Source organism: Mustela erminea, chromosome 19, assembly GCF_009829155.1.
Source record: "Mustela erminea isolate mMusErm1 chromosome 19, mMusErm1.Pri, whole genome shotgun sequence".
In the NCBI taxonomy this organism is placed as follows: domain Eukaryota; kingdom Metazoa; phylum Chordata; class Mammalia; order Carnivora; family Mustelidae; genus Mustela; species Mustela erminea.
In genome coordinates this window covers 60,496,258-60,509,347 of record NC_045632.1, presented here as the reverse complement: position 1 = coordinate 60,509,347, position 13,090 = coordinate 60,496,258, and the positions used below count along the sequence as shown (strand labels likewise).

General features: G+C 56.0%; 1 protein-coding gene and 1 long non-coding RNA gene across 2 annotated transcripts in view; both read left to right on the top strand.

The window, feature by feature from the left end:
- The first annotated feature begins 11 nt into the window (after positions 1-11).
- Positions 12-3,830, top strand: LOC116579687. The gene is made up of 3 exons (XR_004281376.1): positions 12-68; positions 1,037-1,123; positions 3,484-3,830. It is a non-coding gene; the product is annotated as an uncharacterized LOC116579687 (long non-coding RNA).
- An 8,212-nt stretch (positions 3,831-12,042) lies between these two features.
- The window catches only part of FANCA (FA complementation group A), a 61,633-nt gene continuing 60,585 nt past the window's right edge, over positions 12,043-13,090 (top strand). Inside the window, exon 1 of the mRNA XM_032326483.1 lies at positions 12,043-12,188. Within this exon, the coding sequence (XP_032182374.1) occupies positions 12,092-12,188 (97 nt within the window). The 5' untranslated portion in view covers positions 12,043-12,091. The remainder of the gene's footprint in view (positions 12,189-13,090) is intronic.

Below are 13,090 nucleotides of genomic sequence, written 5' to 3'. Positions count from 1 at the left end.
GCGGGTCCCGCGCCGCCGGCCGCTGCTTTGTCATCCTCCGGCGGCCCCGCCCCGCGGAGCGGCCGCAGGTGAGGGCGGGGCCGGCGAGCGCGGGAGGGGCGGGCGCGGGGGGCGCCGAGCCGGGGGGAGGGGGGCCGTGGAGGGGGGCCGGGGAGGGCGCGCGGCCGGTTGGAGCCGGGCGGAGTGGGCGAGGTGCGGGTCAGGGCGGCGAGGAAGGCGGCGCGGGGCGGGGGCGCGGGGCGGGAGGAAGGTTACGGGGAGGCTGGGGGAGCGCGGAGCCGGGGCCGGGGGCAGGCGCGCTCCCGAGGCTTGCGAGCCGGTGTCCAGCCGAAGACACTGCAGTGACCGCGGGACCTCGGGCACGTTGGATACTGGAACGCGGGAGGGAGTCGAGAGGCCTGTGAACCCACCTCCCGCCGCTTCCCCATACACATCTGACTTTGGTCGGGAGGAGCAGATACCTGCAGTGGCCTCTGTGGGAGGCCGGCTAGCAAGGTGACCTCCAGAGGTCACTTACTATAGCGAAATGTGAGCAAGGGAGCCCCGCGCTGTGAACACTTGGGAAAGGACCCGTCCTGCAGGAGACCCATGTCTGAGTCAAACGCCCCTACTTATTTCGTTTTTGTTCTTTCTTTTTTTCTTGTTCTTAAGTAACTTACTTTTAAATTTTAAGATTTACAGTGCTTTGCTTATGCAAAATGACATCATGGAAATTAAACCAATCAAAATACCGAAAGAGGGGCGCCTGGGTGGCTCAGCGGGTTAAGCCTCTGCCTTCGGCTCAGGTCATGATCCCAGGGTTCTGGGATCGAGCCCCACATGGGGCTCTCTGTTCAGAGGGGAGCCTGCTTCCTCCTCTCTCTCTCTGCCTGCCTCTCTGCCTACTTGTCTGTCAAAGAAATAAATAAAATCTTTTAAAAAAAATGCACAGTACTTATCTGAAGCTTTGTCCCGTGAGGCATGACCAAAACGAGGAAGCAAAAACATCAGTCAGCTCACTAGATGTTCATAGAAACCATATCTTTTATCATCCTAGGTCATTTACTCACCCATCCTCAAAAAAAGTGCCGGATGAGCCATAGAAATGGCCCTATGGAGAGGAAGAAGCCAGACATGGCCTAAGGTTGGTGGTAGCAGTGAGAGGATCCCAAGCTCGTAGACGTGAGCCTAACGGCTGCTTTTAAGCCAAAAATCAGAAATGAGGCATGGATCCCCTAGAAGAGAAACCTGATCAAATTTTCCCAGGGCTCTAGGCTCTAGCAAGTAGGTGCGACTGACTTCTGAGCTGGTTAGTTGGAAGTCTAGGTACAGTGACAAGTTCCACCGGTTAGTCATAAGTCAAAGTCAAGATAACCATTTCCTTCCTGTGCAAGGGTACCAAGCTCAGCCCATACTTTTTTTTTTTTTAAAGATTTTATTTATTTTTCAGAGACAGAGGGAGAGAGCGCGAGCGAGCACAGGTAGACAGAGAGGCAGGCAGAGGCAGAGGGAGAAGCAGGCTCCCTGCCGAGCAAGGAGCCCGATGTGGGACTCGATCCCAGGACCCTGGGATCATGACCCGAGCCGAAGGCAGCTGCTTAACCAACTGAGCCACCCAGGCGTCCCTCAGCCCATACTTTTGATTGAAAAGTCCAGTGAGTATTTTAAGTCCACCTGAGGGCTCATGAGATCATAAGGAACTCATGTGGGTAAACTGATAGTCACCTGGGCCCCACACATGGAGGGGAAAGAGTGCATACCTCCTTCTTTATTGTGAGCAGAGCAGCGCCTGGGGAAGATGGGAACTGGGGTTTATTTGAGTTGAAAGTGACACCAAAGTAAAACATTGGCCGTTTGTCCATAGAACATCAGAATCAAAGAAATGTTAGTCCTTCCACAACTGGAACTTGCCACTCGGATCTTGCAAATAAAAGCACATATTACCAGCTATTAAAGAGTTTCAACTGAACAGCACAGTAGAAATGATTGGGGTCAATCATTAACCCAACTTGGAAAGCTGTGGATGAAGGTCATTTCTATAGTTATGAGATCACCTGTGGCCCACTCCTAAAAACACGTTCTTTCTATTTCATCTCCAGTAGATTTGGAATCCTATGGAAGGGACATTTTCAGTCACTGGAGGCTGCTGTGCTTGGCGACAGGGTAGAAATATGTACATTGACTAAGCTCTAGGGCTCAGGATTGGAGAATTACTTCATCAGGTTATCACGTTAGCAAAGGTGCTCCCTGAATATTCATCTCACGGTAGAGGCTATTCACACATACTTGGTGAGCCACTGGGTCTTGTTGCCTGGGAAGGGCCAGTGGAAAACCCACCCAGGCCCCTCCCCACCCTTTCTTAGTGGAAACAGCACACAAGGAAACAGTCTCTGTAGGTGGAGAAGAGCTATAGGGGCGTGATGTGAGCCAGGAGCCCCACTGGTTATGTTGTTTTTTCCCCATGGTCTGTGTTTGATGCTTGGAGGAGACCTCATGTAGATAGTGCCCATACTGTGGCAAATGCAATTCGAGGGGTGGGTGGCTCGTAATTGCAGTTGGCCATGGATTAGAGAGCTCTAGGAAAAATACTTCTGAACATCTTTGCAGACACAGAAGCTAGAGGGTCCTAACTGTATGCTCCCGGGGGTCAAAAACATGAGCTGGATTCCCAGGTGAACTGCAGACTACAGTTACATTTTCCAGGAGAGCAATACAGGGTCCGCAGGCCAGGATGACGTCATAAGAGTGCTCTGAGTTCTTGCAGAAAAAGTTCAGAGCAAGTCATGTACTTGGCCAGTTGATTATAAGAACAAAGACAATTTGAGATCAGAGGCCCATCTACTCCTTTAAGCACAAGTAGAACGGCTTCACTTGTGGTGATGGAATGCAGTTTTCTCTGCACCACCCCCCGCCCTTACTCATTCCACTTCAGATTAAAAAGCAGGTCGGTTTCTCTCGAGGGACCCATGCACACTGAGGGCAGTGAGCCACCAGGCCCCCTCTTGCCACGATTCAGAGGCCCCTGAATGCCCTCTTTGTCATGCTCCTTGCGGCCGGTCAGGGCTCAGGGGTCCAGGAGGAAAAGCTGAAACTCAAGAGGCCATGGTTTTGTACGTGAGGTTTATTTTGGGATAATGATAAAGGCCACGAATCCCAAGGGATGCCAGATAGAGCCAGGCTGTGCTTGATCTCTGAAAGGGAGCACAGGACAGCTCCAAGGAAGGGCCCTGGGACTGGGCATTCCTTCAAGATACAGTGGCTAAATATAGCTGAGCCTGAACAGAGGCAGAGCAGGAGGAGGAAACCCAGGGCACAGGAGGGGACACCAGAGTTCCAGAACTCAGCCCAGATAGGAGCTTATGGAAAGTGGAGAGGACAGCAGACAGGACTGTTCTGTGTGGCACAGGACAGGGAGTAGAGGGCACACCCTTGAAGACACTGTTTGCTTCCTACTGGAGACATTCGAGGTATTTACAAAGCAAGAATTGATTTGTGGTTGAACAGGTAATGCAGGATGGTTCAATCTGAGCCGAAGACTTTGCAGATGTTTTACCCTGACACTGGCTGCTGTGTGACCCTATCCTGCCAGGTCTTTCTCACAGCCTGAAGTAAAGGACGTTTTACATCGCAGCTGACAACCAATCTTGATGTTGGGACAAGACTCAGAGGCCTGTGTGGGGCCTAAGCTTTGTAAAAATGTAGAAATAACTGTGCAAATTGGTGTTGACTCATTTGACTGGTTTGATGTTCTGAGGTACAAAAAGGCATGGACAGAGAAATCTTCCAGAACACACTGACCGGAGACAGTCGCTGCGACTGATCTCATACTGGTCCTTCCAGAAACCCTGGATGCCTGTTACATACACCCCTCCTTTTCGCAGAGAGAGTCTTGTCATACACCACCCCCCGTCCTGTGTTCTGCTTTGTTCTATCAGTGTAAAGAGGGTTTGCACCCTTTTGTACAGTGCATATCCCTTTGTGGGGGCACCGTGATCTCCCCACCTGGTGGACAAGTAGGTTGTTCCCAGTCTTGACGGAATGATCTCGTACGTAGGATAGGCTCCAAGATGGTGCGGACGTAGTTGGCCTACCTGCTGTCCGAGATCCCCAGACACTGTGGGAGTGCAGCAGATACTTTACGCTTTTTTTTTTTTTAAGAGTTTATTTATTTGACAGAAAGAGACACACAGAGAGAGGGAACACAAGCAGGGGGAGCAGGAGAGGGAGGAGCAGGGAGTGGGACAGTGGGACGTGGGGCTTGGTCCCAGGACCCCGGGATCATGACCTGAGCCGAAGACAGACACCTAACGACTGAGCCACCCAGGCACCCCAACACTTACACTTCTATATGTGCTCAGTATAAATTCTAGGAAGCAGACTTTCTGGGTTGAAGGGTCCATACTCAGTATTTGGACAAGTATTATCACAACAACCCTCACGCAGGCGGGACCAGTTTACTTTCCCACTGGTAATGTTAAAGGGTGTCTGTTTTCCTAAGCGCTCAGCCTGGGATTAAACTTTTGAAACTTTGTTGGGGGAAGAGTGACCTAGCTTCCATTTCTCTTATTAGGGTAAAATTAAAGGACAGATCCTTTTAAAAAAATTCAATTGCACAAGTGTTTATGGATCATTTCTATATGCTGGACAGTGTTCTGATAGGAGGAGAGCTGTGAATGAACAGACACCTGTCTTTGGGTAATCCAGGACCGGCTCATCTCAAGTTCCTTGACTAACTACATCTGCAAAGACCCTATTCCCAAATAAGGCTGGTCACATTCACAGATTCCAGGTCAGGACATGGACAGACCTTTCTGGGGGTGCACCATGTAACCCTCTGGGGAAAACTGCCAGTAGCCAGCGCCGAGCAGAATGTGCCACGAAGTGTAGGGGCGCTCACTACACTCCTTAGGGCTGTGCACTCAGGATGAAGAGGGAAGAAAGCAAGGCCAGTTTTCGTACAGAATTTCCCGAGTAAAGCAATAAAAGAGGATTTTTCCCAATCTTGATCCTTGAAACTGTCGAATAAACATAGTTTTAAGATTCTGTATCCTGGATACAGCTCCAGGAAAGGGCTCAGCAGCGAAGCCCCTGGGCCTGGGACGGAGCACGGCTGAATTTTCACTGAGGACCCTATGTGGCCCCCAAATTAAAAGCAAATAATTGTGTATGTGTGGCCTTGACCCAGCAATTTTGCTAAGCGGAGTTTTATCCTAAGGCCATAAAGACAAGTCCGCATCCTCAAACGCGTAAGGGAGACCCGTGGAGGAGGGCTCATCTGCGTGGCAACCCCGCTGGTCGCTTCACCCAAGGCCTTGCATAGAACACCGTGAAATGCTTGAGGGGGATTTAAGGGGGGTGACAGCTCCGTTGCTAAAGATGTCCCTGAGTTATTGTGGACAAAGAACAGAGTATAGGGCGCATGGGGGGCTCCATCAGTGAAGCATCTGCCATCAGTTCAGGTAATGATCCTGGGGTCCTGAGAGCCCCAAGTTGGGCTCCCTGCTCAGCGGGGAGTCTAGTGTTCCCTCTGCCCCTCCCCCTTGGTCATGTGCTCTTCCTCTCTCTCAAATAAATCTTTGAAAAAAAAAAAAAGTAGAAAGCAGCAATTTTTTAAAAAAGATTCTATTTGTTTATTTGACAGACAGAGATCACAGGTAGACAGAGAGGTAGGCAGAGAGAGGAGGAAACAGGCTCCATGCTGAGCAGAGAGCCTGATGCAGGGCTCGATCCCATGGACCTGAGATCATGACCTGAGCGGAAGGCAGAGGCTTTAACCCACTGAGCCGCCCAGGCGCCCCAGCAAGCAGCAATTAAAAAAAAAAAAAAAAAGTTTGCTCGGGCACCTGGGGGGCTCAGTCAATTAAGCATCTGACTCTTGGTTTTGCCTTGGGTCATGATCTCAGGGTTGTGGGATGGCCCCGAGTTGGGCCCTGTGCTCAATGGGGAGTCTGCTTCTCTTGCTCTCTCTCTCTGTCCCCCCACAACAGGTTTTCTGCCAAATAAATAAATCTTAAAAAAAAAAAATAAACAAACTATTTTTTGCAAAGCAGAAAACTTTCTTGAAAGATGTGCAGTAGGGACATCTGGGGGTCTCAGTCGTTGAAGCGTTTGCCTTCAGTTCAACTCATGATCCCAGGGTCCTGGGATCGAGTTCCACATCAGGCTCCCTGCTCAGCGGGGAGCCTGCATTTCCCTCTCCCACTGCTTGTGCTCTCTTTCTTTCTTTTTTTTTTTTTTTTTAAAGATTTTATTTATTTATTTGACAGAGAGAGATCACAAGTAGGCAGAGAGGCAGGCAGAGAAAGAGAGAGAGAGAAGGAAGCAAGCACCCTGCTGAGCAGAGAGCTCGATGCGGGACTCGATCCCAGGACGCTGAGATCATGACCTGAGCCGAAGGCAGCGGCTTAACCCACTGAGCCACCCAGGCGCCCCTGCTTGTGCTCTCTTTCCATGAAATACTTTTTTTTTTTTTTTTTAAGATTTTATTTGACAGAGAAACACAGCAAGAGAGGGAACACAAGCAGATTCCTTCAGTGTCATTTGTCAATTACTTCTGTAATTGTGGCCTAACACCCCTTGTGTTTGCAACAAGGAAGACCTCTTACCTCCTCCCCACACCATGCCTGAGAAGCAATGAGTGGAGGCTCTAGTGGTTGCTGTGCTTGGGGCTTGGATTTATGCTGAGAAGTGGGAAGGGGTCAGCCTTCGGGACTGCCGGTGAGTGAGGGTGGTTCCCGGTCCAGTCTTCCTGTTCCCCTGCTGTCACTTCTGATAAGGGAGGCCTGCAGAGTCACCATTCTCCAAGCAGGGGCCACAGGCAATATTCAGTATTAGTTGACTGTCTTCTGCTGAATCAGCTCCTTTCCCTGTTTTGGGTTTTTCTATCTAAATTCTGTGTCTTTGAAGTGCAAATGGTCCCTTGGCTACCAGGAGCCACTTTCCCACCTTCTGGGGCCTGGGCCCCCCTTCCCCCTCTCACAGCTGCTCTGATAGGGAGGGAGCAGTTCTCTCTCCTGGCTCACGTCCCCCATGGTCTAGCTTTATTCAAGACGAGGTTCTACCTTGGCTACTTCTAGCCACGTGTGAACGCGGCGTCCTTCCACAGACGCTGGGAACACCTGCCCCTTGGGTTCTGCAAACCCCGTATTTTCAATCCCGCCCCGTGCTCCCTTTCGCTGCGGTCATGGGTGGTAACCTTGCTGGGAGGGTCTGGTAGGCTGAGACTGCGTGTGGTACATCTGTGTGTACATGTACATGTGGAACGTGTGCACACATGCCAAGCTTCATGCTGTGGCTTTCTCTCCAGCCATGTGGCGGGTCCTCCAGAGGTTTCCGGCACAGACTGGCCTCTCTCCTGCCTCTCTCTTCCCATCCGTCTCCGGCTCCCGTTCCATCCACTCAACTCTAGGTATTTGGCGACAGGGGCTTCTGAACGTGGCTGTGAGTGGCAGGGGACCACCTACCTCATTCCACAGAGACGGCTCCCACTGGGAAGTGCCCATGGAAGCATGTATGCTGCTCTTTGCCCAGTGCTGAGTAGTAGAGATGAGGAGGCATTCGCCCCTGGAAGGAGCATTTTGGGTGAAACAGGGTCTTGTTGCTTGCCTACCCCCTCGGCAGGTCTCAGCCAGTCCCCAGCTCCAAGATCGAGTAGTAAGGTCACTCCGGACCGTGGACACAGGTCTTTGAACATTGGTACACATGCCTGAGTGTGCAGACAAGCACAAAACACGGGGCATCTGTCAGGCCAGTTTTATACATGGGGAGATGGAGCCTGAAAGTCTCCTTCTGTCTCTTTTCATTCTTGAGTCATCTGGGTGCTTCCAGGAGAGGTTCTTGTGAATCCTGCTGCCTCCTCAGCTCGAACCCCTCTGTGTTTGAGACTCAGAGCCCACCACAGCACCGAACACCTTTGGCCAGCTTTTCCTGCAACACAACAGCCCTACAGACAGGAATGCAGGCTCTCGTGTCATCACCGGAAGCCAAAGGTGAACAGGAGCACCACACTGGGCTTACAACATGGCAGCAGACATAAAACCTGACTCAGGTGGGACACAAGCCCAGGGCGGGCAGCAGGCCTGGCGGCCCGGGCTTTGCACAGGCCCCAGGGTTCTGAGCACAGCACAGAGCCTGCTAGGTAACTGTTGCTCCCACGGAAGCTGCTTCGAGAAATTCTTTTAGTGATTTGCGAGAATATGGACCGTTGTGTCCACACTTTGGAATTTGCAAGCATTAGGAAAACATGAGTAAGTCTGATTTTATGGCTAATTAAAAATTTCAGGGCTCCATTCCTGTCAGCAGCTTGGGGAACAGAAGAGAGAAAAGCTTTGTTCAGCTGACTCGGGCCAGGTGGAAAGGGTGTTTCCTCAACTTCATCAACTTCCTTCTTCATATAATCCAAAAGGTGCTTAGAATGGGCGGCTTGGGTGTGGTCTAGTCTCCCTGAGACATGGCCAGGGTGGGAGGGGGAAGGGGTGCAGCTGTGTGGGGCGAGCTTCGTAACAGGGCCCCAACTCTCACCACCAGACTTGTTTGGAGGGTTGTCCAGGAGAACGAATGTTTGCCTCTGGATGAGCTGATCTGTTCTCTGTACTTTCTAGCCATTACGGGTCACATCTTCATGCTTGGCCAGCAGAATGCAAGAGGACCGGCTGAAATCCTCATGGGGACTTCATGGGTCCTGATTTCATATTCTTGGCCCCTGAACCCAAGGCCCTATTTTGTGTGTCTCAGTCGTTGTGCTTAATGAGATCTGAGCGGTCAACATGGCCTATGGGTAGGTGGACAGGCCAAAGCGGGCTTCACTTTAAGGCAAAGAAGGCATATTTGCCAGAGACAGGATGGCTCTCACAGACTGTGGATCAGTCTGGTGCCCCTGAGGCTGCTGGGAAGCTGGGGACTGGACTGTCTATGGGCTTTGTGCCTCCAAGGGCTTTGAGGAGTGTCCCTAAGGCACGTGCTTAGATGGATTCCTGTGCCGTAAAAGCTTTTGGTCATGTCCCATATGGGGCTGGACTGGGGTTCAGAGTTTGTAAGAGACTCAGTCTTGTTCAGTCTTTTCCTGGTACCTTGGGCAATGCCAAGGAGACACTCATCCTCACACCTTCCCCTGTTCTTGCCCATTTCCATACAGACAGTGACATGAAAGGGGACAGAGCCCTCCTATGCTGGACAGAAGTGCCCGGAAGAGGCGAGAAATGAGGGCACTGAGGAGGCAAGGTGGCTACAGTAGGGAGGGCGCCAGTCTAGTCTGGGTTCTCTTTCTCCCAATACCTTGCCTTTGGGAGCACAGAGGGCGAGGAGTAGAAATTTTTTGGAATGCAAACCCAGGAGGCTCCCCCTCCCCATGTGCCCATGTCTCTAGTGGAAGAGCCGGGGATCGGACAGCCCTGGGTTCTTCTCCTGTCTTTGCAGTGCATTAGCTCTGTGTCCTCGGGCAAATCCTGTAACCTGTGAGGGCCCTGCTTCCTGTCTGTAACTTCCCTTGCTCAGAGGATGGGTCCAGTATAAAGGGCATTATCAGTTATCTATTGCTCTGTAATAAAGCATGTAGACCCTAGAGCCTTAAAGCAACAACCGTCTGCTTGGGGCACAAGTCTGGGGTCCATGGCCATTCCTCAGCACTCACCAGCCTCACTCCCACTGCTAAAGCAGCAGGCAGTTGGCTGGCAGCTAGCAGTCTGGGATGGCCTCGTCTCCAGGTTTGGTGGTGGACACACTGCCCGCCAGGGGCTGGGACTGTTGGCTGGGCGCCCACCTCGCCTCCACAGCCTCGTGCCCAGGCAGGCTGGCTCAGGTGTGTTCCTTGGGGAGCTCAGACAGCTCTACAGCCCATGCTCCTCTCAGGGTTCTGCTCAGATCACGTTACTCACGGGCTGACCCAAAGCAAAGGGATGGGGAAACAGACCCCACCTCTTGAGGCTGAGAGAGAATTTGTGGCCATTTCTTGCAACCCAAAGCACAAACCAAATGTTGTCCCGTTTGTATCACGCTCCGTGACATCATGTGGTCATTTTTGGCAAGTGGTGCGACTCCAGGTCTGGGTTGGGCCTTGTGGCACTCACGCAGGGTGGTCGGAGTCTGCACACCAGTCTCCAAGGGCACAGCTCCCCAAGGGCTGGGGCGCCAATCCAAGAGTGGATGGTGGGGCGCCCTCTGAGGTCCTCCTGCAACATGGGTCTTCACGGCTGACAGCATGGTCCTGTGCGACAACCTGGATGTGGAGGCTCAGCTCTTCTCACCATCTGTGAGGCAATGGGGAATGCGTATCGGTCTCTGCCCCGAGAGGGGTACTCTACCCCGAGTCTCGGTACCAGAATTCCTGAAGCTCTTAGAAATTCCGACGTAATAAAAAAATAATAATAGAAAAAATAAAAAAAATTAAAAAAAGAAAGAAAGAAAGAAATAAAGAAAGAAATCCCTACATGGTGACATTAGGAGGGCCTTCTGTTCCGATGACCAGGCTCTAGGTGGGCCCCTGGGAGGCTCCCTTCTCACCAGAAACACCAAGTCTGATCAGAAACCCGGCGACTTCAGCTCCGGCCCATCCTCCGGAGAGGGAAGAGGAATGGGAAATGGAGATAATGACCAATCACACTTCCGTCGGGAAGCCGCTGTGAAATCCCAAAAGGATAGTGCTCAGTTCCCAGGTTGGGGAACACACGGCTGGGGGATGTGCCCCAATTCCACGAGGACGGACGGCCTGTGCTTGGGACTCCCCTGTCTCTGTCTTGGCCCGGCTGCTCACCTGTGCCCTTTACCACGGCCTTGGATAATCTGGTAACTGTGTTTCCCTGACTTCTGTGAGCCACTCCGGCAAATTAACCAAACCCGAGGAGGCAGCGGCAGGAACTCCTGATTCGTCGGCCGAAGGGGGGCCGAGCACTAAGACGGAGCCCTTCCCCGGCAGGATCTGACACTGTGTCCCCATAAGCAGCGTCAGCACTGAGTTGAGGTCGAGGGCCCTCGGCTCGTGTCCCAGGGAACTGCGTGGGGCAAGTCCCCGACACAGCTGGACCAGAGCGTCCCAAGCGGAGGAGATGCTCCGGGGCACGATTCCTGTAAGCGGGAAGACCTGGGACTTCCCACTCAGCGGACCTTCGAATGCACCCCTCCCCCGACGCGAGGGCTCCGGACCCCTGCCACGCACCTTCCACTCCGGTTCGTCTCTGCACGTGGCGCGAGCGTGACACGCGGTGCCGTCTGGAGACGGATCCGAAGCGCCTTCCAGCTCGGGCTGAGAAGGGAGCCTTGCGTCGTCACCCGACGGGCCGCCCGCAACTCGGTCTCGGCAGGAACGAGCCCGTCCGTCTGCGGCCCGCAGCCCCGGGGGCAGCCCCGGGCTCCCCGGCGCGCGGCCCGCCGGCCCCGCGCTGTGTGCAGACCACGCCGGAGGCCTCGCTCCCGAGCGTCGGCGGCCCCAGCCTCCGGCAAGCAGCAGATCCGCCGCGAGCTCCCCCGACACGGTCACAGGCGGGCGGAGCGGCTCCGGGGAAAACCGCGTTCCGCGATCCACCGGGTCCCCGCAGGCGGCCGGGCCGGCGGCGAGAGCCCCCCCGCGGCGGCGAGGGCGCGAAGGCAGACCGAGGCCTCTCCTCGGCTCTGCCCGGACGGCGACACGGCCAGGAGAGGCTCGTCTGGAGACGTCGGGGCTTCCCGGCACCGGGGCGCGGAGCGGGCGGCCGAGGGGGCCCGGCTGCTCTGCGGGGGCCGGTCCGCGGCGCGAGGCCCGAGGCGTGCGCCGGGGCCCTCTGCGGTCCCGAGACCCGGCTGGCCCGGCGGGCGGCGGGCGCTGTCTCCCCGGCGGGCAGGCCCGAGACGCGGGCACCCGCAGGCGCAGCGACGGGTCACGCAAGGCCTCGGAGGCGCGCGTGCGCACGGACCCGGCCCCAACACGGGTTCGCGCCCCGAGGCCGCCCCGACACCGCCCCCCGCTCTGCCACCTCCCAACATGGCCGCGGGGCGGGGCCTCGGCGGGGGTGTGGCCTGGAGTCGCTAGCCAATGGGGCGGCGGGGGCGGCGCAGGAAACGGGGAGGTCGCGCAGGCCGCAGCCAATGGGGAGGCGGCGCGGGCCGTTCGCCGGGGGCCGCCGCGGGAGGCCGCATTCCCGCCATGTCGGGCCCGCGCGCGCCGGACGCGGACTCGGGCTCGGGCTCCGGCTCGGGCTCGGGGTTCGGGGGCCGCAGGAGGACCTGGGCCGAGCTGCTGGGTAAGAGGGCGTCGGGGCCGGAGGGTGGGTGGAGCCGGGCCCGGAGACCCCCTTCGCGCCACAGCCTGCGCCGGCGCGGTCCCCGGCCGCTGCGCCCCCGTGCCGTCTCCCGAACCCCAGTCGTCGTCCCGCCGGCCCCTGGGCACCGGCGGGGCTGGCCACCGGCCGGCCGGACGTGCAGGGACCGGTCGTCCGGGCCGCGGGCAGAGGTGCAGCGCGGGCGTCCCGCAGCCCCCGAGTCCGGGGCCTCAGGGCCAGGCTGTGCCCCGGGGCGCGCGCGCGGGCGCGGTGCTGTGGGCGGACCAGACCGCACTGGCTTCCTCGGCTGTGGCCAGCGTGTCCCGCTGCCAGGCGGCCCGCGCGCGCGCGTGTCTCGGGGCCGGCCGGCGGGACCGCCCTCGCTCCCGCGGTGAGCAGGTACGAGGGAGGGCCGAGGGCCGGTGGGGCGAGGTCCGGAGCCCTCGACCCAGGAAGAACCCTTGACACGGCTTCGGTGCACAACGGCTTATTCAGACGCGGCGACAGGACCCGTGGGCAGGCGGGGCTGCGGCCCGGTGACCCGAGGAGGGGCGGACGCTGTCCTCGGAGCTGCGGAGCTGAGGACAGAGCGGGCGCTCGGAAGGGCCGCCGCGCGCGAGGAAGGCGGTCAGGGTGTGGGAGGCCGCCCAGGCGCCCGCTGGGAGCTTCCCGGTGCAACGTCACCTTCCCGCTCTGGCGCGGGCGTGTCGGGGGCTCTGGGTTAGAACAAGTGCCGCTCGGGGGGCTCTGGGTTAGAACAAGTGCCGCTCGGGGGGCTCTGGGTTAGAACAAGTGCCGCTCGGGGGGCTCTGGGTTAGAACAAGTGCCGCTCGGGGGGCTCTGGGGTTAGAACAAGTGCCGCTCGGGGGGCTCTGGGTTAGAAC